Raw genomic sequence first — 20487 nt, 5'->3', positions numbered from 1 at the left:
TAAAATTTGTTATTGATTTGATGGGAGATGCAACCACTTTGGAATACAATTTTGAGTTCCTCAAAATGTTAAACATAGTTACCATATTATAATCCAGCAATTCCACTCCTAGATGTATATTCAAAAGAAAAATTTGTACACAACTATTCATAGCTGCATTATTTCTAATAGTAAAAAAGTGAACTCAAATGTCCATCAACCAATGAATAGACAAAATGTGGTACATATATCCATATAATGGAATATTACTTGGCAATAAAAGGAATAAAGGGGTACATGCTACAGCATGAATGAACCTTGAAAACACTATGCTAAATGACAGAAGCCAGTCACAAAAGACCACATATTGTGTGATTCCATTTACATGCATTGTCCAGAATAGACAAATGATAGAGCTAGAAGGTAGATTAATGGTTGATTAGGGCTGGGAGAATGTGGAATGCAGTGAGAGTGACAGCTACTGGTTATTCCATTTCTTTTTTGAGGGATGAAAATTTTTAAAAATAAGATTGTGTTGATGGTTTCACAGTTCTATGAATATAGAAAACACCATTAAAATGTACACTTTAAATGAACCAACTGCGTGCTATATAAATTATATCGCAATAAAGGACTTGAAAAATGGACTAAAGGCAAAATGAAAGTCCATGTAGCTTTGGGGAAAAAACAGCTGGAAGAATCACACTTTATGATAAAGAAGGTAGACAGGCAAAACATGACCCAGGAGAAATAGAACTGCCATAAATAATGGCCACAAAAACAAACAAACAAGCTCAAAATGGCACATGTTACTAGATAAAATTTAATAGGTACAAAAAATTATTTGATGAATCAAATCTTCATAGCATGAAAAATAATTGCATCCCATAAAAAGGCCTGCAATACCTTAAAAAATAAAACAAATTTTAAAAGAAAACATCTATGCCACATAGAAAGGTGAATAAAAATTAAATTGAAATAATATTGTTCATGTTGGAAAACTGTTTCTGGGTAAAGATCCATTTGTATTAGTATAATTATGGTTTAAATGTTTATATTTATAAACTATAAAATTATCATTTGTGGTGATTTTGTCTTATTGCCAAGAGGCAGTAACTTAGAGCTAGAATTGAGATGACTGATGAAGCTGCTTTAGAGTTTAGAAGTTTGCCAACAGTGATGTGGTTTGACAAACAGGGATGTGGAGAGGAAAAGGTAAACTTGATACTGACTGGACTTAGCATTGCATCTCCAAATTGCCCTTTTCACCCATGCAGTTCCCACCAGCCAGAGACACTGGAAGAAATCTGAGGGCCCAAATATGGGAACACCATTAGCTGAGCGCCTGCAGTATGCTCTACTCACCAGATTTGCAAGGATGTAGTGGTAGCCGATGCCATTCTTCTCTAGTTTTATAATCTAAAAAATGCAAGGGAAGGGGTTCATTAGTTATATTAGCAATGAAAGCCACAACAACAATAATAATAGGAACTAACATTAATTGAGTACTCACAGTGGGCTCTGCCCTATCCTAAGTACTCCAACCACAATATCGTAACCATCCAATTATGGTGGCATTTTACAGATGAGGAAGTGAGGCACAGAGAGGTTAAGTAAACTCCCTATGGTTACCCAGCTATTAAGTGGCAGACACAGGATTTGAAATCAGTTTTGTCTGATTCCAGGGGTAGAGTATCATTTTGTAACCCCAAGGACCCAGCTGAAATCTTCACTTCTCTCCTTTCTTTTTCTATTTCTTTTAGTACTCTTTAAAATATGTTTTTATTGATTTTAGAGAGAGAGAATGAAATATCAATGAGGGAAACATTAATCAGCTGTCTCCTGCACACCTCCTACTGGGGATTGAGCCCATAACCTGGGCATGTGCCCTGACTGGGAATCAAACTGTGACCTCTTGGTTCATGGGCTAATGCTCAGCCATTGAGCCACACCAGCTGGGCTACTTCTTTCTTAAAGCCTTTCCCCTGCATGGAGACTCTCCTGGTGGGAATCATATGCTGTGTTGAATTCCCTGTCACTGTCATGATGATATCTGCTTCTTGGATGGACAGATGAATGGATGGGTGTGTAGATGGGTAAATGGATGATTCCACCCCAGTTCTTGACCTTTAACTCCTTGCATGAACCATATTCAGATACAGTTCCTTCTTTCCCTGAATTTTGTGTTTTCTAAACCAGCTGGGTACTCAGACATTAATGGGATACTCAACCCAGAAGCTGAAAGGGAATGTCAGAATCATCTGGTCCAAGCCCTCACTGTACAGATGGGAAGTACGGGAAGGGAAAGTGATTTGCCCAGCTCCCACAGAGGTCTGGTGGCAATATCAAGACAGGGACCTGGCTCTGGTGAGCCTCTCCATAGGATGCCTAATTATGGTTAATTATTAAGAACCAGGGTCCTCAAACATCCCTCTATACTGAATGTGCAGACTGTCCCTAATCATTGTGGGCAGGAAGAATATTTGTGGAAAGAACTACCCAGAGGTTTGCTTGGGTAACCAGACATACCATCCATGGAATAGCTAGAACTGCAGGCTTTGGTTCAGTCCTAACTCCGCCTGCAAGTTATCTCTTTTTTTTTTTAATAATCAAATTGGGGTTAATACATCCTGCTCAGTACCTCTCCCCCTGCACTGTGGCAAGGAGGCTTAAAACATATGAGAACTATTTGGGCTTCTTCTCTAACTGAATAAATTTTCAAGGTTATTAAAATCCACATTCAGACATCTACTTAATTGGATGTATGTGCATAGCATCTCACATAGTTTTTATGTAGGGAATAATTAAATGCAAGTGCACACAATGAGTGCCCTAAAAACAGTGGTTAGATTTTGAAATTCCAGACCACAGAACTCAAATACTATTGGGATGATAGTTTTATTAATAATTCTTCATTACTTTTTCATCTTCTTGTCAAATGGTTTGCTGCCCTTTCAACAAAGAGATACCTTTATCAAAAACCTATTCAGATCCTAATAAACTCAAATCAGCAAATAAAAGATATAAGATATTTCAAAACCCACTACACTCAGGCAATGGATAACTATAATCTCCACAAGATAAAATTACAGTTTGAAAATAGGAAACTAGCAGATAATTGATGACTTGTGGCCAATAAAAAGTATCAATTTCATATGGTTCAACCTAATACTAACCTTTTTACCCATTTACTCTTCTACCTACCCAGTGGTCTACCTTCCCTCCTTTTTCTACATTCCCTTCACAAACATTTAAGTGCTTACTATGGACCAAGCATTGTGCTGGGGATTTTGTGGAAAGTGGGGCTTGCCTTCCTGGAAGTCACAGTTTACTGGGAGGAGACCAGTACTAAACAGATGAAGAATGAAATGCTCACAGGGTTATGAACTAAGAAAGATGTTACAAAGATAATTTATAATTTCACTTGGGAACATTACTTCACTGACCTCATTCCTTCAAATTTCATTTCCACTGGATGGTCTTAATTCACAATCTTTGTGTCTGGAATGCTGTTTCCTTTCTCTCTTATTATTCATAACCTTTATGGCTGAGTTCTAATCTCAACTACTCTGTAAAACCTTCTATGATTAATGAATCCAATTAGCAAATATTTATTGAACATGAACTGTATGCCAAGCACTGTGCTATGGACAAGAGAGGCAAGGTCCCCAGGCCCTTACTGAGCTGAGTTGACATTTTAGTAGGGAGCCAAATGGTAAATATATAAACAGATAAATGAACAAGATTTCAGTAGGTGAGAAGCACTATGAAGACAATAAAAGAGGGTGATGTGATGGTTGGCCTGGCCCTGGTCCCTCTTACCTCTAACTCATTCTGAACTTAATGACTGTATTATATAATTTGGTGTCATATATTGATACAGTATTATATTCTAATAACCCTGCTCCCTGATCATAAACCTTCACTGCTTTTCCACTGTTTACAGAAACTAGAAACTCTTTAGAATGTTTTTCAAGGATAGTCATAATCTTGTGTTCATCCTCCTGTCACTATTTCCCAGTAGTCATTCAGCATCTTCCACAGCTGCTAAGCCATTCTGTGAACTTCCACCCTCACATGCCCTCTGGGCTTCTCCATATGCTCTTTCTTCTCTCAAGTTAAAGGCTCTTATCCAGTGAATGGCTACCTGTAGATAGCCATACCCATCTCATATTTGGGATCTTTGAGGCTTCATTAATTCCCTATTCTTTTCATTCACTCAAAAAACATTTTTGGAATGCCTAGTGCAGTCGTCGGCAAACTCATTAGTCAACAGAGCCAAATATCAACAGTACAACGATTGAAATTTCTTTTGAGCTGAAAACTGACTTCTGCGCATGGGCCACAAAGTTTCAATCGCACTGTACACGCGCGCCCACACGTGGTATTTTGTGGAAGAGCCACACTCAAGGGGCCAAAGAGCTGCATGTGGCTCACGAGCCGCAGTTTGCCAACCACTGCACTAGTGGATACAGCAGGAAAAAAAGCAAAACAAAACAAAAATCCCTGCCCTCATTGACTTATATTCTGGTTTGAGGGCTGGAGACAGAACAAGCAATTGATATTCTATTTAGAATTTGGAATAACCATCTCCCTCCTTAGGCAAAACACTTACATTAGACCAAAAATATCTCAATTGCTGCATGTTTTGATAGTTCAGGATGATGCCAAGATATCAGACTGCATATCAGGAGATGCACATTCTAGACTCATTATTGTCAGTAACTAGTTGTCTGAACCCATGGCAAATCATTCACCCAATTTGATCATTAGTCATCCTGCCTGAAAATAGTTGAGTACAGATGATAAATCAGGTATTGTACAGATCCTTTCAGCTATTTGGTCTTACTTTCCAGAATAGAAGAATTCAACAATTTTGAAAGTTAACATACTATATAATCTGGAATACCCATACTAACAAGTCACATTCTTACAAAATACAAGTTTGTCCTTTGGCAAAGGAGCTAGAAGCTAAAAAATGCATTTTTAAGAGGTTGGGCCTTGTAGGCAGAACAAGCTGGGTTTGAGTTCCTGCTTTTCTTATATGTTAGCTGTGAGTCCTTGGGCAAGCATAATCCCTTGTTTCTTCATTTATAAAAGAGAGGAATTGATAGAAGCTGTTTTATAGAGTTGGTATGAGGATGAAGTAAGGCTATACATGGAATGGGTCTGGCATAGTGTCTGGTATATGGTAAACACTCAGAAAATAGCACTGACTGTTATCTCTACTATGGAACGATATAGTATAAGTCATCAGTCTATTAAGAATCCCTAATTATCATTCAGCACTTTTTCCACCTCTATCTCATCTAATGTGTTATCAGCTTTGTAGGAAAGGGGCTTTCATTCCTATTTTACAGATGAGGACACTTATCCCTAAAAAGGGAGTGACTCAAGAAGACAGTACTAGTTGGCAGTATGAATAGCAAAGATAGGCAATGCTTACATATATCATTTTCTGTTCTGAGTGCTTTACATGTAGAGAGCCTTTTAATGCTCACAGGAGCTGCCAAAGGGAAGCTGTTATTAGTGTACCCATTTTACAGATCAGGAGCCTGAGATGTAGAAAGATTAAAAAATTGACTCAATGTCACAGAGCTAGTAAATACTAGAGCTGGGGTTGGAACCTTAGCCACTCTGGCTCCTGGATCTCTGTCCTTAACCATTACCCTAGGCTTCATTTAACTGAAATTCAAATCCCTTGACTCCAGACCAGAGAACTCCCATCTCAATGAAAACCATTTTTTGCTGGTTTCTCTTTCCTGGAGGAGAGGCCAGACCCACACTTTGTAAAAGTGGAACATAGAGTTAATGTCTTAAGAATCACTGACTTTCAAAATTTCTCCCATTCCATTGCTGAGACTTCTGAGTGATTGCTGAGCTGGTGTGTTGAGATTCCCTATGGAGGCTGCAGAGGTCTTGAGGGCCATTAACATGTTTTGTCATGTCATCACGTATCTAAAACTACCATCTTTTATTACATAGCACAGTTCAAAAATGATTGCAAAATATACTTCCTTGCAAGCAAATCTGAATGCACACATGTAATTTAAAAAGACAGTAACCTACACAAAGACCTGCTACTTCTATGATGGGCACATGCTTTAGTTCTGAGAACTGGAAGAACCATGGCTTGGAGACCTGGCTGAAAACTGTTGAGGTTACAGTGCCCTTTCACAGAATGTACAATCAATGGACTTTTCAGACACAGGAGAGTGTTCAAGGAAACAGTGAAAAGGGAGGTGCCTGCCAGCTGCCTCCTGAGACTCTTAAAATAGGTCAGTGGGCCAAATGAATGAGATGCCAAGTGTTGGACCAGTGAGTGACAGAACCCAGAGCTGAACTCAGGAACCTGGCTCTACAGGCTGCGTTTCTAAATGTGATAGCCCTTTGCAAACACTAAATTGCAATGTAATTTTCTTTTTAAAAACAAAGGGAAACACTGGAAGTCCGTTTTTGCTCAGCGATCTGAGAACCATTTGAAGCCCTATGTCAAGGCTCCCGTTGTTTGTGCTATTTCATAAATTTTCACAATTAAAATTTATGAATTACAGAATGGGAGAAGAGAGGCATCTGGGCTTATCTAGTTGAGAACTCTCTTTGTAATACCCTAGGCCAGGGGTCCTCAAACTTTTTAAACAGGGGACCAGTTCACTGTCCCTCAGATCGTTGGAGGGCCGGACTATAGTTTAAAAAAAACTATGAACAAATTCCTATGCATACTGCACATATCTAATTTTGAAGTAAAAAAACAAAACGGCAAAAACACCTGCATGTGGCCCGCGGGCCATAGTTTGAGGACGCCTGCCCTAGGCAAAAAGTCACAGGTCACTGAGGTCCCTCTTGAACCCCCTCCCACACCTACCCTGACCCTTTGCGGTGTTCACTACCTGGCCCAAGATAGCATTGAGGCGTTCCGATTCACAGTCCACCACGACCAGCCGCTCCTTTTTCTTCTCCAGGTCCTGAAAGAGCATCCGGTATCCCTCTTCCGTTGTTGTCAAAATGTTGACTGCTGTCACCTGCCAGTTCTTCTCGGCAGCTGTGTCCAGGACTTTCTGCAGGACGGACAAACCTGGAGGTCGGGTGAGTAAGACAGAAAAGTGGCAATTAGGATACTCAGGCATTTAGTACCGCTTATCAAATGTGCCAGACTGCTATCTAAACAGCATCTAATAACTGTCAATCACATTCATGAAGGTTCAGTATATCTCAGTACCTAATACTTTGCCTCTCACATAGTCAGTATTCAATGTGTACTGAATTCAACTACTGCCTTCTAATTTGTAACTAAATGATAGAAGAGCCCATTACTCAATGCTGCTTTGTTTCATCTTTGAGACATAGATGGTGTATTAGTTTCCTACTGCTGCTATTACAAATTACCACAAACTTAATGCTTAAAGTGACACACATTTATCAACTCATACTACTCGAGGTCTGATGTTTGAAATATATCTTCCTAGACTAAAATCAAGGTGTCAAAGGGGCTGTGTTGCTTTCTAGAGATTCTAGGGGAGAAAATTTTCTTGGCTTTTCAGCAACTAGAGAATGCTTGCATTTCTTGGCTTATGGCCCCTTCTATCTACTAAACCAGCAGTGACTGGTCAAGTCTTTTTCAGATCACACTCTGACTCTTCCTTTTCTGCCTCCAACTTCCATATTTAAGGACCCTTTTGATTACATTGGGCCCAGGCAAATAATCCAGGATAATCCCTCTATTTTAAGGTCAGTTTATTAGCAAACTTAATCCCATCTGTAACCTTAATACTTTTGCCATTTAATAAAACATATTCTCAGCTTCCAGGAATTAGGACACGGCATCTTTGGAAGGGTGGTGAAGGTTGTTATTCTATCTGTGTCAGATGGTATTTCTCTCTTGCATTATTAATCAATCTTTTGCACATATATTATTTCTGTCTCCCAGTAATACAGCTAATCCCTCCCACAGTGACCATTATGGTGCCTGGCCTCAGGCATCACTTTTAGATTAATAGTGTTATGCCTTCCTATTTTTGTTTCTTTTTTGAGTACAAGTTGTTTGGTATGGTGCTAAAAGTTTACTATGTGTCTGGCATTGTTTTTCCAGCTTTCCTGCCTCCAATTCATTTAATCCTGAGAGGTAGTTACCATTATTATCCCTGTTTCACAAATGTGAAAATTGAGTCTCAGAGAAATTTAGTCATTTGACCAAGGTCACACAGTTAGCAAATGGCAGATTCCGAGGTCAGAGTTCTGAGACAGAGGAAGCCCTTGTAAGAGCGTGGGTGCTTCTGCTGACCCCAGAAATGATCCTCTGTAATTAAAGTTAAATTTTTCTGGCTTTGTCACTTCCACGATTCAAGTTTCATCACGTTGAAAAGCTGTACTGAAATAGCCCTTATGCAGGTGATCCTCACAATGGCTGGTGTCTGAGAAGAAAAATCATTAAACTAAGAAGAGGGAAGAAAAACCTAAGAACACAGAGTGCTTCTGGTTCTCATCTGAATAATGCCTGCCTAAGTCTTCTTGAAAAACCATTTTAAAAGCCACTCTCCTGCTCAAATGTCTTCTAAGACTCCCTACAGGCAACCTACTATAAAACATCCCTTTGGCTCAGGAAAAGAACTCCTCTGTCTCAGTTTCCAGATTTTGCATGATCCATTTATTTATTTACACCAATATTAACTAAGTTCTTATAGGACTATCGAGTATACAAGGGGAAGGTAGGACAGTACTATATACTGAAGTTAGAAAAAAGAGCAGAGTTCCCACTTAAGGATCAGGAACTAGATAAAGTGGTGTTTGAGCAGGTTATAAAAGAGAGGAAGGATTGCATATGTATATTAGAGAAGGGAAATGCATTCCAGAAAATGGGAACAGCATGAGTAAAGAAGCAGAGAAGAAAACAGTATAGCAAACATTAGGAGAATGTGATGTAAAATTCAAAATTTAGGTGGAGACAGAATTAGCAAGACCTGGGAGGGTGGATAATGATGATGATGGTGACGACCATAGCAGATAATTTATATAGAGGACTTTGAGCATCTCTTATGTTCCAGACACTGACAAGCACTGTGTAGTCATTTTCTCATTCAATCCCCACAACTTTATGAAGTAGAGATTGGTTTTATCTTCATTATAGAGATGAGGAAATGAAGGCAGAGAGAATTTTATTCCCATTACATGAATGGTTAAACTGAGGCAGAGTGCTTGCCCAAAGTCAAACAGCTGGAGAGAAGAGAACATTGAATTCAATTCAGGTCTGTCTGACTCCAGTGTTTATGCTCCTAACAACCTTCCCGTGAGCCATAAGCCATTTAGTTGAGGTCCTTGGTCTTTAAGTGTGGACTCAGGAGCCATGGAAGCTGGTGAGCTGTAGAGAGACAAGGTGCTTTAAGGGGATTACTCTCTCAGAGGATGTGTTTTCACACTACGAGTTAGAGATTAGCCACCGAAAAATCAGTCCATAGAAATAAAACATTTCTAAATCATTTCCCCATGCTTTTCGAGGAGGCAAAAGGCATCATTTTTCTTCCTGCTGGTAGTTTTCTCTCCAGCTTTCAACAGTCTGCCTCTCCTAGTCTCTGGCTTACCCCTGTCAGCATCATAAATGTAGACAAATTTCTGCCACTTGTAATGGTCGATAATACTGATGAGGGCATCCTGCAGCTCGGGGCGCAGCTGAAGGACAAACTGGTTGGATGTGTCAACAGGAAAGCTCGGTGTAATAAAGCAGACATGGAGGGCCCCGCAGAAGGAGGTCAGCATGTTGACGGTCCTCCGTTCATAAAACCCAAAGATGGCATAGACTCCTTTGGAGAACTGGGAACAGACTGGAAGAGAAGAGAAAGATTAATGGATAGAAGATGTTGCAAACAAGCTGTTAGGTGGCTCCAAAACAAACCTATCCACTAGTCCATTCATACAACCCATCACCTAGCCATCCATCATCTAGCCATCCACCTGTTCAACCAACCAATCTGTCTATTCATCCTTTCAACCCATCAATCTATCCAACTATGCACCCAAACACCTATCTATCTAATTCAATGTTTATTAGGTGCCAATTCCATGCCAGATGTTGTCATGGATATTAGTTATAAATGTATACAAAATATTTTCATGTGTTCTCTCATTTTATGTCTTTAACAACCTTCTTGAGATAGGAAAGGGATGACTGGGTCATCTTTTAAAGAGGAAAACCAGAGCTCAGAAACTTAATGCACACCTAAGACATGTGATATCTTGACCTCAATGCAGTGATTTTTCCATGACACTGCCCATCACTTTAAGGCAAAGCATAAAAAGATTCTACAGGAAGAAAGAGCTCTGCCAGCTTGCTGATGATTCATGTTTAAGGTTTTCCCAGTCTACCCTTGGCTTTTGGTATCCATTTCTCTGCTGATATTCATTTTGTATTTGTACATCTGCTAGCTGATTTTTCAGGCCCCCTTGTGTATGAGCCATAGTAATAGTTTATCTGTGTGTGTGAACATCCCCACAGGAGCCATTCTGTAAGATCTCAGTGCAGTTACAAATTCTGGTTTGTGTTGGTGACAGTGCTAGTTAGAATACAATACAAAATAAGAGGTCATAAGGCCAAATTCCAGGTCAGTGGGCGACTGAGCTTTATTTATTTGTTTTTGCAAATAGAAGTTGAATTTATTAAAATAAACATTTTTTATGATTAATAAGCTCATTAGAAAATAAGAAACACTCCAAGAAAATGGTACACATTCAAAGAATATGGAGCTAAAACTGGAGTTGAGAGCCACTGAGAATAAGCAAACATGGAAGGCAGGGTTGACCAATAGAAAAATGCCGCTATCAATTCTGAGATTGAGAAACTCAGCCTTGGGTTGCTGGTAAAGTTGAAGAGCTGATTCTTAGATGTCTATATTAAGTTAGGCCCTTCCAGGAAATTAATATTACAGACTCATTTTTTAACCAAATATATGTTTGTTCTGATTTTTTATTTCTTCTTTTTAAATTAAATTTATTGAGTAACATTGGTTAATATCATTATATACTTTTCACATGTACAGCATTATAATTTGACACCTGTGTATTGTGTGCTTCCCACCGGAAGTCTAATTTTCTTCCATTACCATATATTTGACCCCTTCACCCACTTTGCCCTCCCACCACCCTCTTTCCCCTCTAATAACGATCATTCTGTTGTTAAACTTTATTTTAATATATGGTATTAGGTGAGGGTTCATAGTCTTTACCCAGTCAGGTGACCACCCCCAATGCCATCCTCTATACCTAAAAATTACCCTCCCATTATGAATGGTGAAGAAGATGAGTCTTTCTCATCAAAGATTAATTAATCTTTAGAGTAATTTTTAAAATTTTTCACATATATGAGCTTATTGAGTCCTCATCATGACCCCCATGACTGTTATTATCATTTTTTTAAAGATGAAAAGTTAATGTTCTTAGATCCTTTGCTCTCTTAACACATTACCTGCTTGTATATTTATCACATTGCTTTGGATATGAGCTCAAATATTGCTCCATAAGAATTTTCCAAATATGTTCCATGAAACCTTAGTCCCACAGATGCACTTTAACAACAACAAAAAAAAGGTTTCTTTTCCCAAATAAATTTTAGAAATTATACACACCTTATCCTCATCTTGGAGGTTCATACCCCACACTAACTGTGTAACCCAAATTTTGTCAAATATATTTTCCCAGGACCCTTTGTTGGTGAATACTTTTAACTTGTTTTTAAAGAACCTTTGGGTCATGCTGCACTAAAGAATGCAATTAATCACTGGCACCCAGTTATCTCCTGTGAGTCTCAGTTCAGAGTCAGTCCCTAGAGATAATGGCCTTTATATTTGTCTCTTAAAGATTGCAACTGAACAACACAAGTCATCTGTCCAACCTCCACTGAAACCAGCATGCCACCTACAGGACACCTGGCAGGTGGTCATTAACATCTGCTTGCATACTTCCAGTCCTGGGCATTCACTACCTATGAAGGTGCCTAGGCCATGGACTGACCACTGTTTGAGACCAGAACCTCATTGAATGCCTGCTCTTGACCCACCCCACAGCCCTCCTGGTAGCTGAAGGTGGTCCTCGTGGACTCTATCTAGCTTTATGGCATTTTGTTCTCATCAGTGAAATCCATTCTCCATCCAAAAGCCAGAAGGATCTTTGTAATGAAACAAAACAAAACACATTGCTTCCCTTCCTTATACAAAACTTTTAAAAAGTTTTGAGGTTTTCCATTTTGCACAGGAAAACTCCCCAAGCATGTAAAGCATGTGTCCATGACACAGAGCCTAAATGACCTGCCCCGCTGACCCCTCCTATCTCACAGCACACCTTAATCCGTGCTCTAGCTACCCTGGCCTTCATTCTGCTCCTCAGGGCTCTGAGCTCTTTCTGCCCCGGAGACTACAGTAATGTTGCCATCCTCTACCTGCCATGCTCTTTCCTTATCTCTTTGCAAGCATCACTCCTTTTCAGCAACTGTATCTCAGCTCAAATCTCACTTCCTGGAACAGGCCTTCCTTTATCATCTCTCCTAAATGGTGACTCTCCCCTCCCTTCAACCCTGTCCCCAGTGAGTATCACATCACCTTGTCTTATTTCTCAGATTTTACAATAATTATTATTTTAAATCATTTTCTTTACTTGTATATACCTGTGGCTGCTTGGGTCAATGTTAATTTCCCCAAAGCCAGGATAGTGCCTGGGGCATGGTAGGTGCTTAATAAATATTTGTTGAATGAATGAATACTGAGTGCTTGATGAGAGGGGTCACATAATTCATAATAAGGAATAAGGAGGAGCTGGGCCCCAAACAGAGGACTGTTGGGTCACCTTGGACCTCCATCCTCTGAGGAAGCTCTTTATCCTTCAACATTTATACGATTTTCTCTTTCACCCTAATAAGGACATACTATCTGCTCACAGCAGACAATAGGCACTGTCATCAAATGTCTATTATAATTGCCAGAATCAAGATTTCCATAAATATGGATTTCTCTACCAGCAAGCATCCATCGTATATTATTCTGCCCATGTTAAATATAGGTTTGTCAAAAAGCACAATCCATCTTACTTGGTGAAGTGAACATAGGAAGCACATAAACCCTGTTAAAATATTATAATAAGTTCTCCACGGTATTTTAGGGTGTCTTCTCCCCTTGCTCAATGAGATATTATCCTGTGGGTTAGAAATCGTATGTTCCAGATCTATTCCCTCATGTCACCTACTTGGTTTCACATCTTTAGTTGGGCCTCTGGGGGCATCATGGCTGATACTTCTTTCGAGAACTTTAGAAGGAGAGGAAGAAAGGATGAGATGGGTGGCAGAAATAGAAGGGAATAGACGTGGTAAAATCTTTGGCACACAGAGGCTAGGATTTTCTCCTCTCAAATTATCTTCCTATTTTTCCTTTTTGCAAATCCTTCTTCCCTTAAACTGTTCTGTATTCTCCCTCTAAGGCTAAATGGGTACATTTTCGTACCCCTCCCTAAAAGAGCATGGCTGGGAGTAGCCTGGCCTGGATTGATTTCAGTGGACTCTGGTCCCCAGAATTGCTCAGTGTCTGACGACCTTCATTTCACCTAATCATGAGGAGAGAGAGAGAGAGAGAGAGAGAGAGAGAGAGAGAGAGAGAGAGAGAGAGAGAGATTGTAGGCCCAAGGCTTTGGGAGAATGCAGTCATTGATTAAAAGTTGAAAATGTAATTGATAGTTGCAAGTTATTTCTTTGAATCTGTCACAATAAGTATTCAATGTGAGGAGATAGCAGGGTCTTGCAGGAAAAGTACTAGATTAGATGCCAGCAGGCCTGGAGGACGCTCTTTTTGGTTTTCTCACAACACAATACTTATCTGACCTCGAGCAAGTCTCACATTCTACCTGGGCCTCAGTTTTCCTGTACATAAAAAGATGGTTTGGACGCCATAATATTTAACGTCTCTTCAGGCTCCAACATTCTTGACTTTAGCCTAATTAATTGAAAAATGTTTACCGATTGACAGCAATTCAGTTATTTGCTGGTCAAACTTAGAGCAGCTTCTAGTGCTCATTTTCAAACCCAGAAATCAGAGGAAGACTGTGAGTTCTTGGATTCGACTGTAACAGAATCCCAGCACTAAATATAAGTGCATTCGAAGTCTTGAGTTTTATTTAAGATACAGTCTTTAACCCACTGTGTGAGTTAGTTACCTAGCAGACAGTAGATGAGAAGTGGCAAATCAGAAAGGGGGCTAGAGGTGGAGACTGTATTGTTAGATACAACAAGCAGGAGGGAAGAAATGGGAGCGTTCAAAGGCTGCATCGGAACTCTGCACAGACTCTCACACTGATGCTGAGTCAGAGCAGACTAGCCTGAGCATGGTACCCTCCATTTAAGATCGCAGTGCTGCATAGAATGCCTCCAAGAGTAATAATTAAGAGCTGACATTTGAGCACTTATACAGTGCCAGACACTGTGCCAAGAACATTTCCTCGCATTAACTCCTTTCATCCTATGAGGTAGGTTACAAATTGGAAAAGTGAAGCCCAAGAGTAGGGCAAGGCAAAGCCAAGATCTGAACTCCACAGTCTGACTACAGGCCCGAGCTCTTAACCTCTGTGCTGTGCCATCCCTCTCCCTACACAGTGTTGGAAGGAAAAGTCTTGGCACATTGGTCAGCTTCGGTTTCTAGAAAATCTCATGGAGCACACTGACTTCCCCTAATGCCAGATAAAGAAGCGTTACTGCGTTAGGGTCTGTGGATACTAAAACAGAACAAAACTGAGTGGTGTGCTCGATGCAACCCCTGGGAATCATGAAGGGCACATATACCACATCTGTTATTCTATTGGTCCATCCATCTGTCTATCCACCCATCCATTCATCCATCACGTGACATCCAACATCTACCACTCCTTAGGCAGTAAAGATGCAATGGTAGCCTATCATGGTTCAGTGGTTGAGCATCCACCTATGAACCAGGAGATCACGTTTTGTTTCCATCTCAGGTCACATGCCAGGTTGTAGGCTCGATCCCCAGTTGGGAGTGTGCAGGAGGCAGCTGATCAATTACTCTCTCTCATCTTTGATGTTTCTATCTTTCTCTTCCTCTCTGAAATCAATACAAATATGTTTTAAAAATAAAAGATGCAATGGCAACTTAGGCAGTCCATGATCTCCAGGACTGTCACCTTGACATGGGAGAGAGGGACAGCTAATCAGGCAACTACACTGCAGCGTAAATTCCATGGGAGAGATGAGTACAGGGCTCAGGCCTAACCCCAGCATTTGTTAGCCTCAGAGAAGGCCTCCAAGAGGGTATGCCAGCTTTGACAGTAGAAGATGAGCAGGAATCAGCCAGGAGAAGGGGGTAAGGGCATTTCATGTGCATAAAGCATATTCCTGGTAGAAGAATGGTGACAGCAAAGACTGGCAGAGAGAGAAAAGACACAGCACATTCAGGGAATCCTGCCAGAGTTTCAGATGCCGAGGTCTCTGCCTACAAGAGATTCTGTAGCAGAATGCGTCCAAAAATCAGAGCAAGTCAAAAAATGAGGCCAGGACTTCCCTCCTGGGGAAGTAGGAGGGCAGGGGGACGGGTGAGGGCAGGAAAACCCCCACACTACACGGAGCAGGCTGTCCAATTCCATCCTTGGCTCACTCAAACCTCTTTGATAATCATTCCTAGTTAAAGCAGTATCCACTTAGTATCAATAAATCTCCCAGCCCTGGGCACTCGCCCTGACAGCTCTCTCCAGGGAGGGAACTCCTGGTATTAGCAACTCCCTTTTTATTATCACTTCATTTAAGGTCTCTCACACAAACATTTCTCCTGGCTCCTGGCTCAGATCCTGGAAATGGCACCCTTGTTGTAAATAGTGGATAATGAGGTAACAGGACGGGTTCATTTTGGGGAGGGAGATAGAACGTGTGGGGTGGTTAGGAGGACTTTTAGACCCTTATCCCCCTCCTGGAATACTTTTATCCTTATTGGTGAGAATGACATTCTTGATCTGATTCTAATCTTGTGACATCAAATGTGCTTTATTTCTGTCACTCAGAGGACAGTAAAAGTGCCTCTCCCCTCCATCCAATGATACTTTCTTGCATCTAAGATCTAATACTGGCATACAATGAATAATAGATGCAAGTTGTCCCCATCCCCTCTAAACAACGTTACGGTCACGGTTATTTAGAATTCTCCAATGTGTCCAGGGCTTCCTTCCCATTGATTAGATAAAAACCTTATCAGTCATTTGTTAAATTCAACAAATATTACTAGTAATTGGGCACCAGGAGCTAACATTGCCAGAAAATTGGGATACAGTGATGACATAAGACAGATGTGCTTTCTGCCGTCACAGAGTTGACACAAGTTCAGTACATTTTATGTCAAGGGAAAGAAAGGGGTATTTTGAGCGAGTAATAAGGGGGTCAACCACAGAATAAATGATCATAACTAGGATTACAGCCAGTGTTTACTGAGCACTTAGCACAGGCCAGACAGGATGCTAAGCCCCTCATATCAATATGCAGGTAGAAGGACCAGTTTACCCAAGGCAGTGAGGTGAGAGAGAGAGAGAGGAGGGGACCTCTGACAAATTCCAGAAAGGCCACTGTGGCTGGAGGAGGGGTGTGGCACAGAGCTGGAGGTGGGTGGGGACCAGACCGTCTAGGGCTTTGCCAGCACTGAAGAGGTTAAACCAGTGTGTCATGGGTCAGAGTTGCATTTCACTTGGCTTTGGACTCATCTCAGCTTTCCTGGGCCTTTTTTCATCCTGGCCCTGGAGGCCCAGGTGGGACATGGCAGCAAAGGGAGACACAGAAGAGGAGCCATGTCTCCTGCCCAGATTTGTGCACTTTTTATGAAACATGAGTATTAATTACCAGGCACTGAAAGCCAACAACTTGTGATACTGTATATGAGGCTGTGAATTAGATGAAGTCTGGGCTCACTGGTCCTTGAATTAGACCCATCTTGTGGGCTGACACATGAAACCAGGAGCCAGGGAAGGACAAACAGACGGATAGACCCTAAGTTCTACTGCAAAACTCTTCAAGTGCCTGCTATGGTTCTGGAAAAGTGAATTCAAAGAAGCTAATCTGGGGCCTTCTGGACTGCATTTCCCCAACTGAACAATGGAGTTTATACTAAATTAATGTTTTTCAAACCTTTTTCTTGGGGGTAGGTGTGTTTGAACTTCTAATAAAACTTCTATACTCGTTGGGGATGTGTAGTTCTACAGATGGGGACTTTCTCTTTCTTCTCTCCATCTTCTACCTATCTACTCACCCATCCATCTAACACATGCTAACTGAGCATGTAGTGTGTGCTGGGCAGCAGGTGGCACCAGGGGCTATAACACTGGATAACAAGACAAGTCCCTATTGTCTTGGAGCTTACGTTTTAGAGAGGGGAGAGAGATGATATACAAACTGAGAAAATCATATTGGATATTGAAAGTATTACAAAGAAAATAGCATAGAATGGCTTTTTCAGACAAGATGGTCAGGTAGACCATCTCTGTGGCATTAACATTTGTGTTGAGAAATGAACCATAAGAAGCAGCTGGCTAGGCAAAGGGCCAGGGAAACAGTTTCAGGCAGACAAACCGAAAGTACAAATGCTTTTAACCAGGTGAAGGAAAAGATTGATGAACTTGATAAACAGAAGGAAGGCCAGTGTGGACATAGTATAGGGAAAAGAAGAACAGTAAGGACGAAGGTGAAAAAAAATCACATAACTCTGAGTATACAGGGCACTTCATGGGTGTCTTGGGTACCCTTGGAGCTCTAGAACATCATCATCTTGGTCTAAGAGGGTCAGTACAAGCTGAACTCACCAGACCTTTTGGATCTAACCACCAGTGGTTTAAGTTAATAGAGGAGAAACACAGTGGAGGGTAAGGTTGCCAACTCACTGAGTTGGAAAATGGGAAGGGAAACATCTGACTTATGTGCGATGGGACTACCAACATGGGACAGTCAGTGCATTCACTGGGTTCTAGTGTAGATGCTGCTGCCCCTCAGATGTTTCTAAGCTTGCTGTAGGCACTGGGCCCTCACTCATGCTCTTGCTTCACCCCGCACAGGCCTCCTGCCTTTTCCTATTCAAATCCTTTCCACTTTTTAAAGGTTCAGCTCAAATGCCACTTCCTCCATGAAGCTCTCGTCGCTCCCCATTACCAGCTGTAGTCCCACAGTCTCTATTTTTCTTTAGATGACCATAGAAGTTTGTACCTCATCAGTTTTTATCTAGCACTCATGTTTTATTAATGTGGGTTCTTTGGTTGCAAGAACAGAAATCAAAGAGGCTGAGGGACCTCCAGCAGAGAGAGAGAGAGAGAGAGAGAGAGAGAGAGAGAGAGAGAGAGAGAGAGAGAGAGAGAGAAGGAGCTTAGAGAAGACAGGCATTGCAGCAGCTCTGGGAATCTAGATTCTAGACGTTAGGATTTCACAGACGGTCTCTTCAGAGTGTCACCACTGCTCCAGCCATTTGTTATTACCTGTGCAATACAGCTTGAGACTGGCCTTGCTCAGGGCATGGTTTGGTGTACCCCTTGTTCAAGGGAAGACAGAGCAAACTAACTATCTTCCTAAGGTTAGATAACGTCTTCCTAAGCTGGCAACCAAATAAAATACAATACAATAAAAGTGCTATGAACAGGGAGGGATGGATACTGAGCATATCAAACTAACAGATGTCTCCTACATTTCTCTTTGCTAGTATTTTATAATATAAGTCAAAGTCTAAGACCATGTTAGAAGTTCCGTAAATGTCACATACATCTGAACACTTTAAGTAAGGAGCTATGTATAATCAAGTCATTGCTGCTATGGATTAGACACCATGGCAAAGAGTGGTGAATAAGACAGATGATACTTTTGCACTCAAAGAGCTTATATTCTTTACAATCCCTAGAGGGCATTGCACAATGACTATACCGTATTTTTGGTACAGGTAAATAATTTTGCTAATATGAATTAATTGATACTATTCTTGACAGTTGACCTCATCTTGCTTCCAAGGCTTTTCTTGAGTTAGATGAACTCATTATTTTTATTTATATTATCAAGTGAATTTTAGTGTATTTATATCTTTTCACCCACAATGGAGGTGTGTAAGCTTCCTTGAAGGTAAAGGCCCTCTGACTCTATCATTTTTTCTTGGTATGTGCAATGTGCAGAACTCTGTACAGAGCTGGATAGGAAATAAGCATAAATGCTTGGTGATGTTACTTGTTTCACAGTCTTCTAAATTAGGCTGACCATCTAGCAGCCATGAGTTTGGGGGGTATACAATATCCCCACCTGGCTACTATGTTTCAGCCCACTGAAGCCTGCCACTCCCTCTATTCTGAGACCATCGGAGAATGAGATCTGTGCTCTTAGGCTGGCATCTGAAACCCAGACAAACTTAAAGTATTCTACCTGCAACACCCAGTCTCCTTAGCCAGTGCTCCCTAGGCAAAAAGGTTTAAATCCCATTATATAACTCAAACCTTATGAGGTTGAATGGATTAAAACAAGGACATTTTCACCCTGCATAGCAAACTGCTTATCACTATGTACCCATGCAGTGTTACGGGAAGAAGATATTTTCTATAATGACACACATGTATATATGTGTGTGCTCTCCTCCTTGACCAACACTTAATCCAGGAACAATCATATGATCAAAGATTGTTAGTGCTAAGAATGTACCCAATCTTGAGGGCCTGTTGGTCTAGAAAAAATACTTCTAACAGGTGTCTGACCATCTCCACTTTAAAGTCTATTTCATTTACATGTGCTTGGCATGTAGCAAAACTTGGTGTCCAGGATATCACTAGCCTCCTATCTCACATGATGTCAACATACTAGCTATTTTGGGGTGGCTGGCACTATTTGGGAAAAATACTATTATTTTTATTATTATAGTTATGTCACCATTTGAATGTTTACTATGTGACAAATCTGGTTCTAGGCAATTCACATGCATTTTGTCATTTACTCCTTACAACAACCTTTTTTTTTTTCTATTTCATGCAAGAGGAAGCTGAAGTTCATGGGGGTTAATTAATCTTCCATGAGTTATTCATGTGGTGAGTGACAGAGCTGGGAGATGAATTCAGGTCTGTCTTATTCCCTAGTCTGTGTTTGAACTACTCTGCTCTCTTTCCTGAAAGTCTGTAGCACAAACCTGAGCTTTTGTTCTCTGGATAATAATGCCAGCCAACACTGAGCACTTCCTGTGCCAGGTACTTTACACAAAATCCTTATTCACTAACTTAATTGTATGGAGTAGGGATATGGTTATCATACCCATTTTACAGAGAGAAAACTGAGGCTACTTAACTTGACCAAAGTCACATAGCCATTAAGTAGAAGATTCAGAGCCGAAGCACAGGCATTCTAACTTCAGAGCCATTGCCAGGTGTCTGAAGGTGTCTCTATGCCAGGTATCTGCAAACGTTTTCTGCAAAAGGCCAAATAGTAAATATCTTGGGCTTTGTGGACCGTATGGTCTGTGTTGCATCTACTCAATGTTGCTTTTG

General features: G+C 40.7%; 1 protein-coding gene across 3 annotated transcripts in view; it reads right to left on the bottom strand.

The window, feature by feature from the left end:
* The window catches only part of GRIA1 (glutamate ionotropic receptor AMPA type subunit 1), a 281311-nt gene that overhangs the window by 118593 nt on the left and 142231 nt on the right, over nucleotides 1-20487 (bottom strand). For 2 of the 3 annotated variants that reach the window (XM_008152248.3, XM_008152247.3), the window contains exons 3-5: nucleotides 9555-9794; nucleotides 6870-7054; nucleotides 1345-1398 (exon numbers count right to left, since the gene is read on the bottom strand). In XM_008152248.3, the coding sequence (XP_008150470.1) occupies nucleotides 1345-1398; nucleotides 6870-7054; nucleotides 9555-9794 (479 nt within the window). The remainder of the gene's footprint in view (nucleotides 1-1344; nucleotides 1399-6869; nucleotides 7055-9554; nucleotides 9795-20487) is intronic. The other variant, XM_054717031.1, reaches the window with a different exon arrangement.

The sequence above is a fragment of the Eptesicus fuscus genome, chromosome 6 (assembly GCF_027574615.1).
Source record: "Eptesicus fuscus isolate TK198812 chromosome 6, DD_ASM_mEF_20220401, whole genome shotgun sequence".
In the NCBI taxonomy this organism is placed as follows: domain Eukaryota; kingdom Metazoa; phylum Chordata; class Mammalia; order Chiroptera; family Vespertilionidae; genus Eptesicus; species Eptesicus fuscus.
The sequence above is the reverse complement of the archived record's forward strand: the minus strand, read 5'-3'. Positions and strand labels throughout refer to the sequence as shown.